Genomic DNA, 22,700 nt, shown 5'->3' with positions numbered 1-22,700 from the left:
TTTTCTGGAACAATATGTCAAGGAACCAACCAGAGATCAGGCCATCTTGGACTGGGTATTATGTAATGAGAGAGGATTAATTAGCAATCTTGTTGTACGAGGCCCCTTGGGTCAGAGCGATCATCATATGATAGAATTCTTCATTAGGATGGAGAGTGAAGTAGTTGACTCGGAGACTAGGGTCCTGAATTTAAATAAAGGAAACTACGATGGTATGAGGCGTGAATTGGGTAGGATTGATTGGGGAATGTCACTCAAAGGGTTGATGGTGCATAGGCAATGGCAAACATTCAAAGACAGCATGGATGAACTACAGAAGTTGTTCATCCCAGTTTGGGATAAGAATAAAACAAAAGGGGTGACTCAACCGTGGCTAACAAGGGAAATTAGGGATAGCATAAGATCCAAGGAGAGGGCATATAAATTGGCCAGAAAAAGCGGTAACCCTGAGGATTGGGAGCAGTTTAGGATTCAACAAAGTAGGACAAAGGGATTAATTAAGAAAGGGAAAATATAACATGAAAGTAAGCTTGCAGGGAACATAGAAACTGATTAATAGCTTTTATAGATATGTGAAGAGAAAAGGATTAGTGATATCAAGTGCAGGTCCCTTGCAGTCAGAAGCAGGGGAAATTATAACGGGGAACAAAGAAATGGCAGACCAATTAAATACATATTTTGGTTCTGTCTTCACAAAGGAGGACACAAATAACCTCCCAGAGATGTTGGAGAACATAGGGTCTGATGAGAGGGAGGAACTGAAAGAAATCAGTATTTGTAGGGAAATGGTGTTAAGGAAATTAACGGGATTGAAGGCCGATAAATCCCCAAGGCCTGATAATCTACATCCTAGGGTACTTAAGGAGGTGGCCCTAGAAATAGTAGATGCATTGCTGGTCATCTTCCAAAATTTGCTGGAATCTGGAACTGTACCTGTAGTGTATGTGCCTTTAAGAGCCCCATGTGTACTGTAATGCCGGTAATGGCCACTCGGGCTATATAAGCCTGTATATTGTGTTGTATCAGTTAGTTCCCCTCCAGACTTTGTTTAGTAAACACCTATGAAACCAACTCCTGTCTTTAGTGTCTCTATCAACACACAGACACAACAGTACCCATGGATTGGAGGGTAGCTAATGTTACCCCACTATTCAAAAAGGGTGATAGAGACAAAGCGGGGAATTACAGACCGGTAAGCCTGACATCGGTAGTGGGGAAAATGCTAGAGTCCATTATAAAGGATGTAATAGCTGAGCACTTGGAAAACAGTGACAGGATCGGACAAAGTCAACATGGATTTACAAAAGGTAAATCGTGCTTGACTAATCTACTGGAATTTTTTGAGGATGTAACTGGGAAAATAGATAAGGGAGAACCAGTAGATGTGGTGTATTTAGACTTTCAAAAGGCATTCAATAAGGTCCCGCATAAGAGATTAGCGTGTAAAGTTAAGGCACATGGGATTGGGGGCAAGGTATTGACTTGGATAGAGAACTGGTTGGCAGACAGAAAGCAGAGAGTAGGAGTTAACGGGTCTTTTTCCGAGTGGCAGGCAGTGACTAGTGGGGTACCGCAGGGATCAGTCCTTGGACCCCAGCTATTCACAATATACATTAATGATCTAGACGAGGGAACTAGATGTAATATCTCCAAGTTTGCAGATGACACAAAGCTGGGTGGGCGTGTGTGCTGCGAGGAGGATACCGAGAAACTCCAGGATGATTTGGACAGGTTGGGTGATTGGGCAGAAGCGTGGCAGATGCAATATAACGTGGATAAATGCGAGGTTATCCACTTTGGTGTCAAAAACAGAAAGGCAGACTATTATCTGAATGGCAATAGATTGGGAGAAGGGGAAGTGCAACGAGACCTGGGTGTCCTTGTGCACCAGTCGCTGAAGGTAAGCATGCAGGTGCAGCAGGCGGTGAAGAAGGCAAATGGTATGTTGGCCTTCATAGCGAAAGGGTTTGATTACAGGAGCAAGGATGTCCTGCTGCAGTTGTACAGGGCCTTGGTGAGACCACACCTTGAGTACTGTGTGCAGTTTTGGTCGCCTTATCTGAGGAAGGATGCTCTTGCCATGGAAGGAGTTCAGCGAAGATTCACAAGGCTGATCCCTGGGATGGCAGGAATGACGTATGAGGAGAGATTGGGTCGATTGGGCTTACACTCGCTGGAGTTTAGAAGAATGAGAGGGGATCTCATCGAAACTTATAAAATTCTGACAGGTCTGGACAAACTAGATGCAGGTAGAATGTTCCCGATGGTCGGAGAGTCCAGAACCAGGGGTCATAGTCTAAGGATAAGGGGTAAGCCATTTAGGACAGAGATGAGGAAGAATTTCTTCACCCAGAGAGTGGTGAACCTGTGGAATTCTCTACCACAGAAGGCGGTTGAGGCCAAGTCTTTAAATATATTCAGGAAGGAGTTCAATATATTTCTTAGAGCTAAAGGTATCAAGGGATATGGGGAGAAGGCAGGTACGGGGTACTGAGTTTGGATGATCAGCCATGATCTCATCGAATAGCGGAGCAGGCTCGAGGGGCTGAATGGCCTACTCCTGCTCCTATCTTCTATGTTTCTATGTTTCTTGAACCGCTGCAGTCAATGAGGTGAAGTTGCTCCCACAGTGCTGTTAGGGAGGCAGTTCCAGGGTTTTGAACCAGCGATGATGAAGGAACGGCAATATATGTCCAAGTCGGAATGGTGTGTGACTTGGAGGTGGTGGTGTTCCCATGCACCTGCTGCCCTTGTCCTTCTAGGTGGTGGAGGCCGTGGGTTTGGGAGGTGCTGTCGAAAAAGCCTTGACGATTGAGCCATACAGACCAGTAAGGTCCCAGGTTCAACTCCCAATAGGTGCTTCAGAAAGATTTCAGTGGCTGCAAAGCACCTTGGGACAACCTGAGGTTGTGAAAGGCCCTGTATATAAATGCAAGTCTTTCTTTTTTTCTTTAAACCTTAGCTCAGAGTTTATTGTGACTCTATAATGAAACTTGACAATCCTGGGTTAAGGAGGTAGAAAATCAGACGGGGGTGGTGGGTGGTAGTTTTAAGCTATCTTGCCCGGTGGGAAACTGATGCGATCAGATCTGTCGCCCGTTTTACATGCCGTGTTCCTGCTTCTTATCACTATTCAGTGACCTCGTCTGGGAAATGCACACTTGTAAGCAACAGGTCAGGTCAGGAAAAGGCTCAGCTGTGATGTCCCCATAATCTAATAGCCTACTGACACTCACTTTATAAGCTTACATCTAAAGAATGGCCAGCTAGGGCTCATGGAACAGTACCTCAAAAAAGAGACTGCACCTTCAGAAGAGTCGGGGTGGGGGTGGGGTGCGGGGGTGGCAGAGGAAGAAATCGGAACAAAATAAATCTGGATCTTCCAAACCACTTCTGTTTGCACTTTTTCCCTCCAGAAGCTCATTACTGTAAATATTACTGGCAAAATAAAAATTAAAGTTGCATGTCACGCTGCTTACACATTAGTACAATTATTTAGCTGAGACGCAGCAAGATGTCTGTCAGTCTTACAGAAAACAAAGAGAACTACGAGCCACGAGGGTAAAATTAATACATCTTATTAGCCATCTGGGAAAACAAATTGGCAGTTGCAGGATTTCTACATGTTAATTTTCCACTAACGAAGCAGCTTATTAATGGAGAAGATAATTGTATGAGGATGTACGTTCCACGTAAAATATTTATGGCCACTTATGCGTTCCACATTCGTGCCATTTACCATTTACCATTTGTAAAGACCCTTTTACTTAAAGCTTAGAATTGGCTAGACGTTGCGTCGCAATTGGTCCTCTTTTTGTGTTGAACCAAATTAACTGTGAATTAACTGTAACTTAATAAAACTTTAACTAAAACTTAACAAATTAAACTAAAATTTGGTTTGCCGGGGTGACGATGCACTCCAGTCCCTGCGGCGTCCACCGGTCTCGGAAGGCCTCAAGTGTGCTAGCGGACAACGTGTGCTCCATCTCCAGGTCCACCCGGGCGCGAACATAGCTGCGGAAGAAAGGCAGATAATCGGGCTGGACGACCCCCTCGACTGCCCGCTGCCTGGACCTATTAATGGCCACTTTGTCCAGGCCCAGAGGCAGTCCTACGAGGAGGTCCTCCGACCTACCCGCTCCCCTCCGCACCGGGTGACTGAAGATCAGGAGCGTGAGACTGAAGTGCAACCAAAAATCCCGGAGCAGCCCCTTTATGTAACGGAACAGGGGCTGCAACCTCACACATTGAATATAAACATGGAACACGGACTCCTCTAGGCCGGAAAAAAAGGAAGGCGGCCTGGGAGTCCATGAACCTAGTTAACATTTTATTGCATGGGACTGCTCCATGCAACACCCTCCGGGCCAAGTCCCCAATAGAAAAGGGGGGGACTCCTGCGTAGAGAGCCCCCCATTGGGGACCTCCGCCGGACGGCAAGATGGCGTGTCCAGTCGGCAGGCGAAGATGATAAAGTGGAGAGTGTGCAGGAGCAGCCCGTACAGGAAACCCCTCCGCGCAGAGCTAAAGGGCACGGAGGACATTTCCCCGAGGTGGCTCAAGTTGTGAGGCGCCGGTTCCCGAGAGGGGTTTCGGGGCTGCGCGCCGATGAGGAATTCCATCCGAATGGGGGTCAGTTCGGACGGGATCGCCCCACATGCTTGAGCCACCTCGATACACCTAGTGGAATCAGGGCCCAGTGCCGCTTTCAGCAACTTGATGGATTTGGCTGGATGTTGGTCAAGGACAGGCGCTGCGCCAGCTCTTCTGGTGCCATCTAGCCCGCTCCTCCGCCATTGAGCAGGTCCCTGATTCTAGTCACCCTGCCACGCATAGCCCTGCACCTAGTCAGCCACCCAAGCCGTCGGTCGTGGAGGTGCAGATTCCTGAGCAGCAGCTCCCGAAGGAGAGCCGCCACTCCTGACGGGGGAGAACTGCGCCTGGAGGCGACGCTGTTCCAGACCCATAGCAGTTCCTGGTAGAAGATAGGCAGCTCCCGCAGGTAGGCACGCGTACAGCCCAATTCCACAAACAGGAGCTGCGTGTCGTAATTGAGGCTGTGCAGCTGACGGAAGAAATTCGTCGCCAGCGCACACCATTCTCCACGTACAGGTATCTCTGCAGCGTCCAAAGACGGAAAGTTGCCGCCCAGGTGCGTAGGCACACCAGCGCCTGACCGCCCTCCCAAAGTGGGAGACTCAGAACCGCGGCAGAGACCCAGTGCTTCCTTTTGTCCCAGAAGAAGTCGATGAGCTTCTTCTGTATCTTGGCGACAAACGCAGGGGGAGGGATCAAAGTGACCAACCAGTACCCAACATGGCAGCCACCAGCTGGTTTATGACCAGCGCTCGACCCCTGTAGGACAACACTTGGAGCAGTCCTGTCCAGCGTCCTAGGCGAGCGGTGACTTTGGCCTCCAGCTCTTGCCAGTTCACTGGCCAGGTGTCCGTTGCGTCACAATTGGTGCAAGTTAATGACACTCAAGGCTGCTTTTACCTGGTAATGCCCGACCTTCCGCGACCGGCGGGCACCGGAGGGACTGGAGTGCATCATCACCCCCGGCAACAACATTTTAATTTAATTTATTAAGCTTCCTTTAATGTTTTTTGTTAAGTTGCAGTTTATTTGTTTATTGTTTCGCCAAAAAAGCTACCTGGTAATGCCCGAGTGAACAGTTAAACAGCAAAACATAACCAACGCTGCGCTATCGGTGCTGTCAAGTGTTCTATGATCACTGCTTTGCTGGAACGTTGCTACTTGCCTGTTACTAAGATTTGAGGAAATGTAGGATGAGTAGATTTATCCCACCTTGGCTATAATCAAACATTGATTTTTACAAAATGGAAACAATTACCAGCCACTCTGCAGGAAAACGCAAAGACAATGATGTCATCGAATGCCCAGGTGTAGTCCGGGTGAGGAGGATAGAACACCAGGGTTTTTGTAGCTTCTCGACGCAGGTCAATGAGGAACGTTGAATGTACCATGGGAACAGGATAACAACCCATACGGTTCCACTCCCGGATCGGAAGGTAATCAGGAGTCCTCTTGTAGTATCCCTGGACGGAAATAGAAAACAAAAATGAACTCTGATTAGAAAAAGGAACAAAATGATTGCTACTGAGGTGGAAGGGTGTCACTGTAACTCCTTCACTAGTCATTTCATACTGGCATGAGAATGGAGTGAGTCCAGTACAAAGTTTGGTATGCCCTAGCCCTTGTTTTCATATGGTTTTGTATGGGTTATATGCTAGGTTAGGGTGGCTGTTAAAGTTAGAGTAAAAATGTGTCATGACATACATGCACATGATATTTAGAATTATACATGTTACTTGGAAATTGTGCAAAATCTGACACCCTAAAAACAGTCCTGAATATACGCCTATGGTACGTAGTAGAACAGCCCCAGGACATCGCTGCAGGATTTCCTGAGGGCAGTTATGATCTGAAATTGTTGAACTCTATTTTGAGCCCAGAAGGCTGTAAAGTGCCTAATCGAAAGATGAGGTGCTGTTCCTCGAGCTTACGCTGAACTTCCGTGGAACATTGCAAGAGGCCGAGGACGGTGAGGTCTGAGTGGGAGTGGAGCGGTGAATTAAAGTGACAGGCGACTGGTCCCTATCATAACCTGGCCCCTATCATATATATATATTTTTTTTTTATCCACACTTTTTGTTTGTGTCTCCTGTTCTTCTCTCCCACATGGCAGCTGTCTTTCATTCTGCCAGCGTAATTTACACTTCATTTAGAGCCACCCTTCATTTTTTAACCTATCCCATTACCATCTCCTTTTGCCTTGAATATCTCTTAACTTCTCCTGCCTTCTATCCTATCACAGACCTTCCCTTTTGTTCTTTCATCCCCTCCCCCATTTCCCAGCCACTACACTTGCTTAAAAATCTGTTCCATTTCCTGCTTTTTTCCAGTTCTGACGAAAGGTCATCGACCTGAAACGTTAACTCTGTTTCTCTCTTCACAGATGCTGCCCGACCTGCTGAGAATCTCCAGCAGAAAGTATTAACTGGGGTGGTGCTGAGAAAGGGCAACAAGGTGCCCCACTTAAAGGTGGAGTTGGGATTGGCATTGATTTTCATCCATGAATGTAGACTGGTCAATACTGCCCCAAAATGCTGACTGTCCATGGAAAATGAGAGTGGTTGGCATGCACGTTATAATAATAAATCTCATATTTTGCATATGTCCAACCTCAAAGAGAAAGGATCTGCTGGGAAATGTGATTAAAGAGGAGCAGCATTGATTGTGGCATGCAAATAGTTCTTGTTCATCAGCAACTTAGAATAAACAAAGTGTTGTGTTTGTACCGCTATACACAACTACATAAAATAATAAAGTAGCAGAGACTGAGAGTAACTTCAAGTGATCTTTACTGGGTAACTGGAACTTCGACACTGACTATACAAATCGATACGCATCTGTTATATACACTCGCAACTAAGGATGTACATCCGCAAGACAAAGTAGTCCCTTCAATGTTGTATACATTATACTTCCTCCCCCTTTAGTTTAATAGTATATTAACGCAAAATTTCTATAATTAACATACAGAGCCTGTCTTTACATTAATCTTTTGGTTTTCTTAAAAGTAACAAAATTCAAATTCCAACATAACATTTATTTTGTCAACAACCCTTTTACAAGTCAAGTCTCTGGGGAGGCCTCCTCTGCCTCTCTGGGTAACGTCTCTCCAGACTCTTTTGCTTTGGGGAACGAGACTGTACAGGTACAGGTGCATTAGGTGAGTTATCAGCACAGGTAGAGCTCTCAGCTGTGGAATCAGGAGTGTCTGTTTCCATGTCAGGTGAGTCTGGGCGAGGTATAGGGGTGTTTTCCACCTGAACATCCAGAATTTGGTCCACATGACGTCTCAAAACGTTCTCTCCCACATCCACTGTGTATATCAGTGGTCCCTCTCTTGTGGATATTGTACCTGGTTGCCACTTTTCCGTCCGGAAATCACGAGCAAGAACTGACTGTCCCACACTGAAGCTTCTTGTTGGCTTAGCATTCAAATGTTTGAACTGTTTGTTCTCTACATCACGACGTACATTCGGTTTAAGAAGGTCCATGCGAGATCTCAGGTTCCTGTTCAGAAACATCATCGCTGGAGTCTGATTAGTGGCTGCATGTACTGCGTTCCGATAAGCAAAGAGGAAATTGTCTATCTTGTGTTGCAGTGGTAGATTCTCGCTGTACATTGCTTTGATGGCCTTCTTGAATGTCTGTACGAATCTTTCTGCCAAGCCATTTGTAGCTGGATGGTACGGGGCAGATGTGTAGTGCTTGATTCCATTTTTCCTCATGAAACCTTGGAATTCGTCAGAGACAAATTGTCGTCCATTGTCTGCGCAGATTTGTTCTGGTAGGCTATTTCTAGCGAACATGGTCCTCAGAACTGAAATGGTCTTTTCAGATGTGGTTAATTTCATTTTAATGACCTCGGGCCATTTGGAATATGCATCGACTGCAATCAAGAACATGGAGTCCATGAACGGTCCAGCAAAGTCGATGTGCACACGTTGCCATGGTGATGAGGGCCATTCCCATGGATGGAGAGGGGCTTGTGGTGGTGCATTCTGGACCTTTTGACATCCTGAGCAGCTCTTTGTCAGGTCCTCGATCTGTTTGTCAATTCCCGGCCACCACACGTAACCACGGGCAAGGCTTTTCATCTTTACCGTACCTAAGTGGCCTTCATGCAGTTCATCTAGCACTCGGTTACGAAGCTTGGGAGGAATCACAACTCGTGAGCCGCACATCAGTGTTCCCCAACACACTGATAACTGCTCCCTCTTAGCTGAGAATGCTGGAAACAATGAGTCACCATGCACTGGCCATCCCTTCACAGTGATGTCATAAACTTTTGACAATGTAGGGTCATTGCATGTTTCTCTTTCAATGAGGGAGTTTGTCACTGGTAGCTGCTCAACTATTGTTGTGTGAAATACCTCTGTTGAGTCAACTGTTGTAGTTCTCTCTGAGGTCGGCAGTGGTAAACGTGACAAACCATCGGCGTTGCCATGTTGCTTGGTCCCCTTGTATTCAATATCATACAGGTGAGCCCCTAGGAAGAGTGACCATCGCTGCAGCCGTTGTGCCGTCATCACTGGAACGCCCTTCCTTGGGTTGAAGATTGAAACAAGAGGCTGGTGGTCAGTTAACAGTGTAAACTGTTGACCATACAAGTAGTGGTTGAATTTCTTGACTCCCCACACAAGGCTGAGGGCTTCTCGGTCAATCTGTGCATAATTGCGTTCAGCTGTAGTCAATGATCTTGAGGCAAAGGTTATTGGTCTTTCTGAGCCGTCTGGGAACTTATGTGACAACACGGCACCAATGCCATGGGGTGAAGCATCACATGCCAGTCGAATAGGTAAGGATGGGTCAAAGTGAGCTAGCACCTCTTCTGAAGTAATGAGTCTTTTACTCTCTTGAAAAGCTTGTTCACAGCTGTCACTCCACTTCCATTGTGACCCTGTCTGTAGCAGTGCATTTAGTGGATGTAACACTGTGGATAGGTTGGGCAAGAACTTGTGATAGTAGTTCACCAGTCCAAGATATGATCTCAACTGAGACACATTTTCAGGTGTTGGTGCATTAATCACAGCTTCAATCTTGTCTGGAGACTTGTGTAAACCGTCCTTGTCAATCACATGTCCACAGTATGAGATTTCCTTTTTGAAAAACTCACACTTGTCTCGGTTCGCTCGGAGCCCATACTCCCGTAACCTGATGAGCACCTGTTCAAGGTTGGAAAGGTGGTCGTTGTCATTCTTGCCAGTAATGATGATGTCATCAAGATAACACTGAGTACCTGGGATCCCCTGCAGGACTTGGTCCATTGCCCTTTGCCAGATTGCAGAAGCTGATGCTATTCCAAATTCCAGCCGATTGTACTGGTAAAGGCCTTTGTGCGTATTTATTGTCAAGTACTTCTTTGATGCATCATCAATTTCCATTTGGAGATAGGCCTGGGCCAAGTCAATCTTTGTGAAGCGTTCCCCTCTTGACAGGGAAGCAAAGATGTCCTCAATGCAAGGTAATGGGTACTGTACTGTGTGGAGGACTGGGTTAACAGTCACTTTAAAGTCTCCACAGATGCGCACTTTTCTTGGCTTTCCTGGTTTTGTGCTGGAGGTTTTCTTCATCACTGGAACTATAGGTGTGGCCCATTCACTCCAATCCACCTTGGACAGGACCCCTAACTGCTCCAAGTTCTCCAGCTCTGCTTCTACTGAAGGGCGAATTGCATAAGGCACTGGTCTGGCCTTGTGGAACTTTGGATTTGCGTTCTCCTCAATCTTAATTTTTGCTTTCATACTCTTAAGTGTTCCTATTCCCTTCTTGAACACTTCCTGAGAGTCAGAGAGTATTTGTGACAGTCTCTCAGGAGTGGCGTTGCTATCCTCCTTTGCGGACACAAACAGTGCTTGGATGGTGTGCCAATCCAACTGTATTTTCCTGAGCCATTCGCGTCCCAGCAATGGTGGTCCTCCATTTTCCACTACATAGAGGTTCAATTGCGGTATTTTTTTTCTTTGTATGTCACTGTCACTTTTATTTTACCTTTTGGGCACACTCTTTGTCCTGTGTATGTCTTTAACAGTACTTTAGTTGGCCTTAGCGGTATGTGTGAAAACAATCGTTTGTAGTCATGTACAGAGATCACTGTTAAAGCTGAGCCTGTGTCCAACTCCATTTTCAGCCTAACTCCTGCCACTTCTGGAGTAATCCATGTTATTCTGTGATCGTCTGTCTCTTTCTCACTGTGTAGTTTTAGACAAGCCAGATCCTCTTCCTCTGAGTCTGTGTCACTTTTTTCTTTATCTGAACTGTCTCCAGTCACGTGGTGTACCTTCTTGTATCTATCTTTGAAAGGTTTCTTGTTTTTAGTCACTTGATGTACCTTTTTGTTACACTGTATTGTATCAATTTTCAGCTTCTTATTTGCTTTGCAGACCCTTTCAATGTGCCCTCGCCTGCCACATTGTCTGCAATCTTTATCTTTAAACCAACAGTCATTGTGGTCATGTGACATTTTGCCACAGCGATAGCACTTCTTTTCTGGTTTCAGTGACATTTTATTAGTTGAATATTCCAGGGATTTTTGTTGAATTCTTAAATGGTCTTGGAGTGTGTCCACTATTTGTTTAAATGTTTTGTTTGCTGGCTTTTCAGAGGTTAATAAACTACGTAGCAGCCCATATGTCTTTGCGCCCATAACACACAGCAAAACAGTGGCTTTCTTTTCTACCTCCACTCCGTTAGCCTCACAGTACAACTCCACTCTTTCAATGTAAGTTGCCCAGTCTTCAATGCTGCTATCAAATGCTGCAATCGTGCCAATCATCGCCATTTTTTTTTCCAAACCCGTTTTTCTTTCTTTACTAGTTAGCTAGCGTCATGCAAGTCCTGTGCACTTTTCAATTGACTTACGTATCCCCTGCCTAGCTTAGCAAGCGTGCTCCGTTTTCTCTACCTTCTCGCTCCTTTCTTCCAAATTTCGGTGTCCTCGGGATGCGAAGCCAGAATAGGAAGACGTAGGTTCATAATTCTCGTCGCCAATTTGTTGTGTTTGTACCGCTATACACAACTACATAAAATAATAAAGTAGCAGAGACTGAGAGTAACTTCAAGTGATCTTTACTGGGTAACTGGAACTTCGGCACTGACTATACAAATCGATACGCGTCTGTTATATACGCTCGCAACTAAGGATGTACATCCGCAAGACCACTTCCCTTCAATGTTGTATACATTACACAAAGGTTACAAAATGTTGGGTGTGTATGAACCATCTGTGGAGTGACTAACTTGCTGAGGAACGACTGAGGAATGAGCTTGTGCAGTTTCAACCCAGTGAGTGAGAGACTATGATTAATTACCACTACCATTAATAATTGACTTGAGAGGGAACAAGAGTAGCTGGCGTGAGAAACTAAAGTTTTAGAGAACCAAGGCGGGTGGATGGAGTTAAGATACAGATCAGCCATGATCTAATTTAATGGCGGAACAGGCTCATGGTGCTGAATGGCCTACTTCTGTTCCGATGTTCCTAAAATGTGTTATTGGTGCAGTCAAGGGTGCTTTCCTGAGTTGAGGCACATTGTTGGGACAGGCTAAAGTGAGTTTTACTTTACATCTAATCTTCATTGTACTTGAGCTGGAGACGCAGAGGCTGACCCTAGAACATGGTTTTCTGGCTGCTGGGTGCCTAATGTACTGGCATAAAATGGATGGCTAGGCGAGAAGTCCCACTCCGACGGATGGAACCAGTGGCGACCTTGCTTAGGCAGATGCTTCACTGAAGTATTAATTTGAGGGGGGTGTCTATCCTAAACACTATTTTCCAAGCTTCTGGCATGCAGGGTGTCCACGTGAAATGGGTGGAAAAGGCTGCTAGACAACAGGAAGTGCACTGGAGGTGGAAAGGACACAGTAATATTAAGGTAAATGTATTTCAGCCAATTGTTCAGCCATTTTTTTTAGTCTGTTGTGTTTTTCCTGTTGTCACTTGAGTTCTCATGAGCCTTTGTGCCACTTGTTTTACATTATTTTTTACCCCCAGCACCATGACTGGCACCAATGGGATTCCTAATGGAAACCCCCCCACTATCTGATATGCTTGGAAGAAGAGGTGAGTCAGGCTGCACAAGAGATACTCTGTGCCCACCAGCAGGTATCCACATCTGCAGGCAGAGATAAACATGCCTCACTTTGGCAGATGATTAGTAAAGGTGAAGGTTTCTCTTTCCAAAGGAGGTGGAAACAGCAGAGCGGGCGACACCATGGAGGTTATCTGAATGCCTGACTAACAATAATATTGGATGCTTCCTCAGAAGCATCACAATCATAGTAATTTATGCTTTCAACGGCAGTGCATGAATGACCATGAGCCCATGTAGCGTGATTGGCTCTGGCACACCAACTCGGCAGTGAACATGGGGAACTGTCTTCACAGGGTCAGCTAATGGTCAGCTATGGCCTGAAAACTTGGCTCCGGCACTTAGCAGGCATGTTGCAAAGCCACCTAAGGGATGGTGTCGTACAGTGGCAGAGGACCAACCTCCTAGCAACCACCTCATGTAAAGAAAGAAAGCAATTCCAGAGGCAAAACAAAAGGGAAGACCAAAGAGGAATTGAGATTAGTTTGCTGGTTCCTCTGAATGGGTTACATTTCCCAAATTCTGACTCGGTCAGTCCCTGTCTACCACTTATCCTAGCCTTTATTATGAAAAGAAAGAATTTGCATTTCTATAGCGTCTTTCACGACCTCAGGTTGTCCCAAAGTGCTTTACAGCCAATTAAGTACTTTTTTGAAGTGTAGTCACATTTGTAATGTACAGAAACATGACAGATAATTTGTGCACAGCAAGCTCCCACAGACAGCAACGTGATAATGACCAAATAATCGTTTTTTTAGTGATGTTGGTTAAGGGGTAAATATAGTGCAGGACGCCAGGGAGAACGCCCTTGCTTTTCTTCAAAATAGCATCAAGGGATCTTTTATGCCCACCTGAGATGGCAGACAGGGCCTCAGTTTAACATCTCACCCTCAGTATTGCACTGAAGTAGTACAACCTTGACTTCAGCAGCCATCAAACAGGGGGCTTGGGAGCTGGGCTGTTCTTGCAAACTCGTGCCTGCACTTTTAGTTTCTTTTTACTTCATTTTACCTGTCTCTCTTTTGTCACTTGCCCCTTCACCCTTAGGTTGCTAATGGGTCGAGATGCCTTTTTTGAGGCGCTCCAGGGGCTGGCAGAGTTTTTATTATCCTGTGGTGGCAGCCCCTTTAATTGCCCAAATTCCTTTAAATTACACTTACACGCAATTTCCACTCCCAGTACTAGTGTGCTCCCTTCATCTGTCCGAATGTGCACCTGACGTACTGACCTATGAAAACAGACGACTTCCTTCTGAGTCTGTCTAAAACCCATCAATCACCATTCAGTGCAATAGAAGAAAACCTAAACACGGACGTCAGAAGTTTGATGAGCATAAAATTCAGTCAAATGCCTTTTTTTTTTTAAATGCGATGTGACTGCAGTAAATGAACTTATCGGTTTGCAAATCATTCTGTCTTACTATTTTGATGGCACTTTTATTTGAAAATCCACAATAACTCATTTGAATTTGACAGTATTACACGGAGGAACATCTGCACCTAACACTAGATCCGATTGTAAAGAAACTGTAAGGCAGACTCTTGGCACCATTGTGAGGATCTGTACAGGAATGATCAAAATAAAGAGCAACACTAGGACACAGACTACTGTAAACTGACTTTTAAAGAACTTTTACATTTGGCGCTTTTGTTTGTCTATTGGATTGGTTAGCTTTAGCACTGCTGACAATTTAGCAACAAAAAGGGGGCTAGCACTTTGCTGGGAGTGTACTATAGGCCCCCAAACAGCCAGGGGGAGATAGAGGAACAGATATGTAGGCAAATCTCAGAGAAGTGTGCAAATAATAGGGTAATTATAGTGGGGGATTTCAACTTCCCCAATATTAACTGGGATAGTCAGAGTGTGAAAGGCTTAGAGGGTGCAGAATTCTTAAAGTGCATCCAGGAGAGCTTTTTGAGCCAACATGTAGAAAGTCCTACAAGAGAGGGGGCGGTACTGGACCTAATTCTAGGGAATGTGGCCGGGCAAGTGGTAGGAGTGTTAGTAGGTGAGCACTTTGGTGACAGTGACCATAATTCGGTGAGATTTAAGGTAGTCATGGAAAAGGACAAGGATGGACCGGAAATAAAGGTTCTAAATTGGGGGAAGGCCGATTTTAATATGATAAGGCAGGATCTGGCCAATGTGGACTGGGATCAGCTACTTGAAGGAAAATCCACATCGGAGCAATGGGAGTCTTTCAGAAAGGAAATTGAGAGAGTACAATGGCAACATGTTCCCGTAAAGGTCAAGGGTGGGACCAACAAGCCCAGGGAACCTTGGATGTCAAGGGATATACGAGAATGGATTAGGAAAAAAAGGGGGGCTTTTGGCAGGTACAAAGGACTAAAGACAGAGGAAGCCCTAGAGGAGTATAAAAAGTGCAGGGGGATATTTAAAAAAGAAATTAGGAGAGCGAGGAGGGGCCATGAAGTAACACTGGCGAGCAAAATAAAGGAAAATCCTAAGGTGTTTTATAAGTATATTAAGGGCAAGAGGATAACTAGGGAAAGAGTAGGGCCCATTAAGGACCAAAGTGGCAAACTGTGTGTAGAGCCAGAGGATGTAGGTGGGGTTTTAAATGAATTTTTTGCATCTGTGTTCACTATGGAGAAGGATGATGTGGACATAGAAATCGGGCAGGGGGACTGTGATATACTTGAACATATTAGCATCGAGAGGGAGGAGGTACTAGCGGTTTTAGCAGGCTTAAAAGTGGATAAATCCGCAGGCCTGGATGAGATGTATCCCAGGCTACTATGTGAGGCAAAGGAGGAGATTGCAGGGGCTCTGACACAAATTTTCAGAACCTCTCTGGCCACAGGGGATGTGCCAGAGGACTGGAGAACAGCTAACATAGTACCATTATTCAAGAAGGGTAGTAGGGATAAACCAGGGAATTACAGGCCAGTGAGCCTAACATCAGTGGTAGGGAAATTATTGGAAAAAATTCTGAGGGACAGAATTGGTCTCCACTTGGAGAGGCAGGGACTAATTAAGGATAGCCAGCATGGCTTTGTCAAGGGAAGATCATGTCTGACCAATTTGATTGAATTTTTCGAGGGGGTGACTAGGTGTGTGGATGAGGGTAGTGCAGAGGATGTGATTTACATGGATTTCAGTAAGGCTTTTGATAAAGTCCCGCATAGGAGACTGGTCAGGAAGGTAAGAGCCCATGGGATCCAGGGTGCCTTGGCACATTGGATCCAAAACTGGCTTAGTGGCAGAAGGCAGAGGGTGATGGTGGAAGGTTGTTTTTGTGACTGGAAGCCTGTGTCCAGTGGGGTACCGCAGGGATCGGTGCTGGGTCCCTTGCTGTTTGTGGTCTACATTAATGATTTGGATGTGAATGTAAAAGGTATGATCAGTAAGTTCGCAGATGACACAAAAATTGGTGGGGTAGTAAATAGCGAGGCGTGAAGCCTCAGGCTACAGGACAATATAGATGGGTTGGTCAGATGGGCGGAACAGTGGCAAATGGAATTTAACCCTGAAAAGTGTGAGGTGATGCACTTTGGATGGACTAACAAGGCAAGGGAATACACAATGAATGGTAAGACCCTAGGAAAGACAGAGGATCAGAGGGACCTTGGTGTGCATGTACATAGATCCTTGAAGGCAGCAGAACAAGTGGATAAGGTGGTTAAAAAGGCATGTGGGATACTTGCCTTCATTAGCCGAGGCATAGAATATAAGAGCAGGGAGGTTATGATGGAGCTGTACAAAACGCTGGTAAGGCCACAGCTGGAGTACTGTGTGCAGTTCTGGTCGCCACACTATAGGAAGGATGTGATTGCTTTGGAGAGGGTGCAGAGGAGATTTACCAGGATGTTACCTGGGCTGGAGCGCTTCAGCTATGAAGAAAGACTGGACAGGCTGGGGTTGTTTTCCTTGGAGCAGAGAAGGCTGAGGGGGGACCTGATTGAGGTATACAAAATTATGAGGGGCATAGATAGGGTGGATAGAAAGGAACTTTTCCCCTTAGTAGAGGGGTCAATAACAAGGGGGCATAGATTCAAGGTAAGGGGCAGGAGGTTTAGAGGGGATTTGAGGAAAAACTTTTTCACCCAGAGGGTGGTTGGAACCTGGAACTCACTGCCTGAAAGGGTGGTAGAGGCAGGAACCCTCACAACATTCAAGAAGCATTTGGATGAGCACTTGAAATGCCATAGCATACAAGGCTATGGACCAAATGCTGGAAAATGGGATTAGATTAGACAGGGCTTGATGGCCGGCGCGGACACGATGGACCGAAGGGCCTCTTTCTGTGCTGTATAACTCTATGACTCTATGGCCTAGAAATTTGGTATCGCCGCGCCAGGTCTTTAGTGCCCAAAATTTTGCGCTCGCCTGGATTCCCGCAGCGCCCGCCTGAAATTCAGTTGCGCCAGCCCAAGACGGAGGCGGGCGCTATTGCAGGGTTTTGCCGCCTCGTTTGGGGCGATGACAGTCAGTTTCAGGCGTCCAGCTGCCGCTGCGGCACCCGATGCGGTGCGGCAGGCTGGGGTACTGCAGGCCTCCTCCTTCTCTTAAGGAGGAGCTGCCTGCAGCCGTGAGATCGCCGCTGGATTCCCCCGGCAAATGAGCCCGGCACCACGGAGAAGTGCCGGGCTCGCGGGAGTCAGACACCAATGCCGTGGGGGGGTGGTGCAGGAGTCCGGGGAGGGAGGTGCGGCCAGGCGGCCGCCGGGAAAGCGGCCGGCCGCCCCTCCACCTTTATGCGCCGGCCTCTCGGAGCTGCAAGGCACCGTTTTCCAAACGCTGTTTGCGGCCGCTGCGGGCGAGGCGGCCGCAACTGAATTTGGCCATCGGGCCGGAATAGCATTGGAACCGGGGCACTGCGCACACCGATGACGTCATCGGTGCTGGCGCAGCGCTACCGGCTAACGCCGATGTTAGGCACCAACTGAATTTCGGGCGCTAAAAAACTTCCGGCGCAAACCACTCTATAGCCAATAAGTGGGCGCAAACGCGACTGAATTTCTAGGCCTGTGACTCTAAAATTGATTACCCAGAGTGATGGCGTGGGGGGAGGAGGAAGAATTGAATAGAAACAAACCTTTATTACAGTAGTTCTCCTGTCTGAAGAGTAGGAGAGCTCAAGAGGAATGACAAAAGCGCCTTTGCACTCTCCTAGCCTTCAGATAGAGGAAGAATAAACTCTATGGGAGCGATTTATTAAAAGTATTATGCAGTTCATTATGTGGCGTAATTTTTTTTTAAAACAGAACCTATTTTAACCCTGGAAGTACCATAATGAAAAGTAATAAAACAACATACACTGCAGAAAAATATTCTGTTTTCACCCCCGGGTACTGCCCGGCCTATGGCTGGTGTTGGTATCACTGCAGAGAGTATCGGAGCACGGAACCGCTGCACCACTGTGTACTCTTCAAGCTTAAAGATTCACTTCACTTTAACTCAGTAACTATTCTTGTTCTTTTCTGTTTAGTATCATAATTCTGAAATGTTTAGTGATTCTCAGATTGGCAGTCAGCGGTCATCTGAATTAAGTGCCGTGCAGTCGCGAGAATGAGAGCATCACATTTAACAGGGAATTAGAGAGAGTTAAGAGCACCAATTTCCATTGTCGCTGCACTGTCTCTGACGGATCTGACTTGTGTAAGATCATAAGGATCTCTCCATTACGTAGCAATCTGCAGCTGTGCCCAATATTGTAACAATTTTTAAATGGCTACTTTCTGGGAGAGCTTTATTTTGTCTTTATGATGGGTATGGTAGTGTAGTAGTTATATTACTGGATTAGTAATACAGAAGCCTAGATTAATAATCCAGAGAGTGTGAGTTCAAACCCTACCATGGCAGTTTGAGAATTTGTATTCAGTTTGTAATGTGGGGAGGCGTGACATTCAGTTTGCACACAGCAATGAAGTGCCTGACCAATTAGACTATTTTACTGGTGTTGGTTGTGAGATAACTGCCCTGCAGGTATAGGTGATTAGCAAATGGCTGCTGAAAATAAAGGCGTAAAAATAATCAGTGAACTCGTCAAACTAATGGTTCCGCTTACATGCTTAGAGCCCAGTTTTGCATGTAACTATTCCGATGTTTTCCTGGCTGGCCTGCCATCGTCCACCTTCCATAAGCTTGTGCTCATCCTGCTGCCCGTATCTTAATTCACACCAAGTCCTGTTCACCCATCACCCCCGTGCTTGTTGACCTACCTTGCCTCCCATCCCGCAACGCCTCAATTAAAAAATTCTCATCAATGTTTTCAAATCCTTCCATGGTCTTGCGCCTCCCTAGCTCTGTAACCTCCTCCAGTCCTACAAGCATTTGAGATCTCTGCGCTCCTCCAGTTCTGGCATTTTGCGTGTTCCTGATTTTAATCGCTCCACCATTGGCGGCCGTGCTTTCAGCTGCCTAGGCCCTACGCTCTAGAATTCCCTCCCTAAACCTCTTCGACTCACTACTTCTCTTTCCTCCTTTAAGACCTACCTCTTTGACCAAGCTTTTGGTCATCGGTCCTGATATCTCCTTCTATGGCTTGGTGTCAAATTTTCATTGATAACACTCTTGTGAAGGGTATTTGGATGTTTTGCTAGGCTAAAGGCACTATATTAATGCAAACTGTAGTTGTTGTAACAAGTGTGTGTTTCCAGCACCCCCACTACAGGCTGGGCCTCACTTTGTCCTGGCAGTACACCAGTCCCAACCTCAGAGAAGCAACCATTCCTGGGCCCCAGTGACTCATGATTTCAGCTATATTATGGAATTCTCAACAGTTTGACAGCGGTAGTGGCAGTAAGTTAACCTTGCACCGTACAATTCAGACCTTTTCAGTTACTAGTCCTTTGTGCAATTGAGTGACCCATCCATAGAATTAACATTTGCCTTAGTTGCAATAATTTCTTTACTCAGAGAGTGGTTGGAATGTGGAACTCGCTACCACATGGAGTAGTTGAGGCAATTAAGGGGAAGCTAGAGAAGTACATGAAGGAGAAAGGAATGGAAGGATATGTTGATCGGGTGAGATGAAGTGAGGTGGAAGCCGGGAGGAGGCTCATGTGGAGCATAAACACTGGTATAGACCTGTTGGGCCAAATGGCCTGTTTCTGTATTGTAAAATTCTATATAATACTATGTAAAAAAAAAAATCTGGAAATAAAAAGCTGGTATCAGTAAAAATAACCATGAAGCTGTCAGATTCACGTAAAAACCCAACTGATTCATTAATGACCTATAGGGAAGGAAACCTGTCATCCTTACCCGGTCTGGCCTATATGTGACTCCAGTCACACCAACATGGTTGACTCTTAACTGCCATTCAGTCAGGGCAACTAGGGATGAGCAATAAATACCAGCCTTGCCATCGGAGCCCATATCCAGAGAATGAAGAAAAGAATACAGAAACTCTCTGGGTTTAACAGCAAAGTGGCTTTTGTTTCCTTTTTTGTTTGCAAACAGTCCCCCATCAGGTGTACATCAGTTGGTTAGGCACGATGGATAGGTGACATGTTGATGTGTGTGAGGTTGTCACTCGGAGAGGAAATGCTATTACTGGCTCAATTATCAAAAAATGAGACGTTTTTCAAAAGCTAACTGGAGCACCAACTGTGTCCGAATCGCCATCTCCCAGTGAAACCACCTGTAGGATGTCACTGCCAGTTAACATGATTGACAAGCCAGCCCCTGCCATTGGTTCTTCGTTCTGATTCTTAATCGCCATTTCTGTAGCCAGAAGCTGCCCGAATCTGGGGATAAATGTGGAAAGATCTCCCTAGTGCTTTCGTTGTCCTCACAGGTCCATTACCTGTATGAGCCGCAGCAGTGACACAGGACACAACAACAACAACTTGTATTTATATAGCGCCTTTAATGTAATAAAACGTCCCAAGGCGCTTCACAGGAGTATTATAAAACAAATTTTGACACCGAGCCACATAAGGAGATATTAGGGCAGATGGTCAAAGAGGTAGGTTTTAAGGAGCGTCTTAAAGGAGGAAAGAGAGGTAGAGTGGCGGAGAGCTTTAGGGAGGGCATCCTTAGCTTAGGGGCTCAGCAGCTGAAGGCACGGCCACCAATGGTGGAGCGATTTAAATCGGGGATGCTGAGCACAAAGGCCTGTGCTCACATGAAAAGATTTTTGACTTCTGATGAAAGGTCATTGACCTGAAACGTCAACTCTGTTTTTCTGTCCACAGATGCTGCCTGACCTGCTGAGTATTTCCAGCATGTTCTGTTTTTAGCTCAATGTTATTTTGATTCAAGAAACACCATTTTAAAGTAATAGCGAGAATTAAACTCTATTTTATTGTAATCTGCTGATTTATTCTTGCTTCGATGGAAATGCACTTTTTTAAACAGAACCTGAATTAATCCTTTTTAGCAAGACACACCTGGTTTGTGTGCATGGTGTCTTCTGCCAGTTCCGAAAGTTTTAGAGCATCTGGTTCTCCGACCATAATATTTTCAGTACCTACTGTAATGGCAGAAGGTTTATTGCTCACCCTGTGACAATGCCAGCCCAGGTTTTTACTGCACAAGGTTGAGTTTCAGTTCATAGGAAGTGTGGGCTTGTCATTGAATTGACTTTTATGGTAAGTACAAGTCAGAAATATTGGAAAGTAGCCTCAAATAGTAATGCTGTCGTGGTTCCAAGATGGTGAAGTAGCACTGTATTTATTCTTGGGCAGGTAGGAGGGGAAGAAATCATACCTTTACGTTATATTTTATCAACTGTTGGTCATAGAATTGTTCAATCTAATGCTAATGCTAATAACTGAGTTTAGGATTGCTACTTTAAAACAACTCACCTGGGGTGTCATACCGCACCAGAAATTTGAGTACAAAGTGCGGGAGTCCAGCATGGGGGCAACCACAGTCAAGTTTTCAGCTATCATCAAATTCAGCGTCTGCTCATTTGTCAGGAAATTGTCTGTATCTACAAACTGGAAGAAAAACAAGAAGAGGAAAAACATTCAGTCATTTACTATTAAAGGAAGACTGTTTTGTGCCACTAAATGATGTTATGTTTTTCCCCACATAATAATGATTAGTTACCTCTCTTATATCCAAGTCTAGTTATATAAAACTTTTATAGTCTGACCTAACCTGTTCCACACCACAGGAATTGGAGACAAGTTGTCTAATTTAGCTCTGACTGAAGGTCTGTGGTTAGGTACAATGTCCTGAATGCATATTCTCCAAATGGTTCTGCAACATAAGTGTAGCAAATTGTTTTAAAATAACAATTCTAACCTGTCAGGCGTGTCGATCTGTTTAAACATTGACCTTACAACTTCTGGTATTGTGCAAGAAAATTAATCTGTCAAAAATAGTGATAACAGAGCACCTCTGATGGCTGAGAGGTTACATGTTCAGCGCGGTACAGAATCAGGCAAACGTACTGATCTTAGGTTGCCAACTCTGGCTGGAGGTATGCCAGGAGCTATCGTCACATGACCCCCCCCCACCGTGTCCAACCGCCCCACCCCCACACTCCCGCCATTGGTCATCTGACACGTTCATTGTCCCGGCGCTCCGCCTTCTCACATCAGTTGGGAAGCGAACAGATTCTTTGTTACTCAGCTGTCGGGTCAAACAGCCTTTTCCCCATCTCTAATACTTTTATAACTAATAATTGTAAGGGTTCAAAGAAAATGAAAAATAACCCACTTTTTTTATAACGCCCCTATGATTGTTCCCCAGGGTTGCTGTAAGCAGTGCTCAGGAGATTAATCTTGAATTCTTGGAGACTCCAGGACATTCCTGGAGGGTGGGCAATCCTAACTGATCTGGGCTGAAGTAGCTGATCCCAGTCATTGGGTGGTTCGGTTCTTACAATTGGCTTAACTGTTTCTGGAGGTGGGAGGGAACAAATCAAAAAGTCAACGAATGGTATTGGAAGTAATTTCAGCATGCCAAGCAGCCTGAGCAGTGTGGGGCTGTCTATGGCGGAGGCAATATTCCCCATCCATGCAGTGCGGACCACTGAGTTGTAGCCCACCATGGAGGGTGTGGCCACTCTGGAGTGGGCCCCTCCCTTGACCAAGG

The 22,700-nt window shown here is 45.6% G+C and overlaps 1 protein-coding gene across 1 annotated transcript in view; it reads right to left on the bottom strand.

Moving 5' to 3' along the window:
- LOC147121823 (procollagen galactosyltransferase 2-like) overlaps positions 1-22,700 on the bottom strand; it is a 305,202-nt gene that overhangs the window by 93,868 nt on the left and 188,634 nt on the right. The window contains exons 4-5 of the mRNA XM_085982330.1: positions 21,461-21,595; positions 5,855-6,059 (exon numbers count right to left, since the gene is read on the bottom strand). Coding sequence (XP_085838456.1) covers positions 5,855-6,059; positions 21,461-21,595 — 340 coding nt within the window. The remainder of the gene's footprint in view (positions 1-5,854; positions 6,060-21,460; positions 21,596-22,700) is intronic.

The sequence above is a fragment of the Somniosus microcephalus genome, chromosome 3 (assembly GCF_052327205.1).
Source record: "Somniosus microcephalus isolate GS21.2 chromosome 3, FLI_Smic_1.0, whole genome shotgun sequence".
In the NCBI taxonomy this organism is placed as follows: domain Eukaryota; kingdom Metazoa; phylum Chordata; class Chondrichthyes; order Squaliformes; family Somniosidae; genus Somniosus; species Somniosus microcephalus.
The sequence above is the reverse complement of the archived record's forward strand: the minus strand, read 5'-3'. Positions and strand labels throughout refer to the sequence as shown.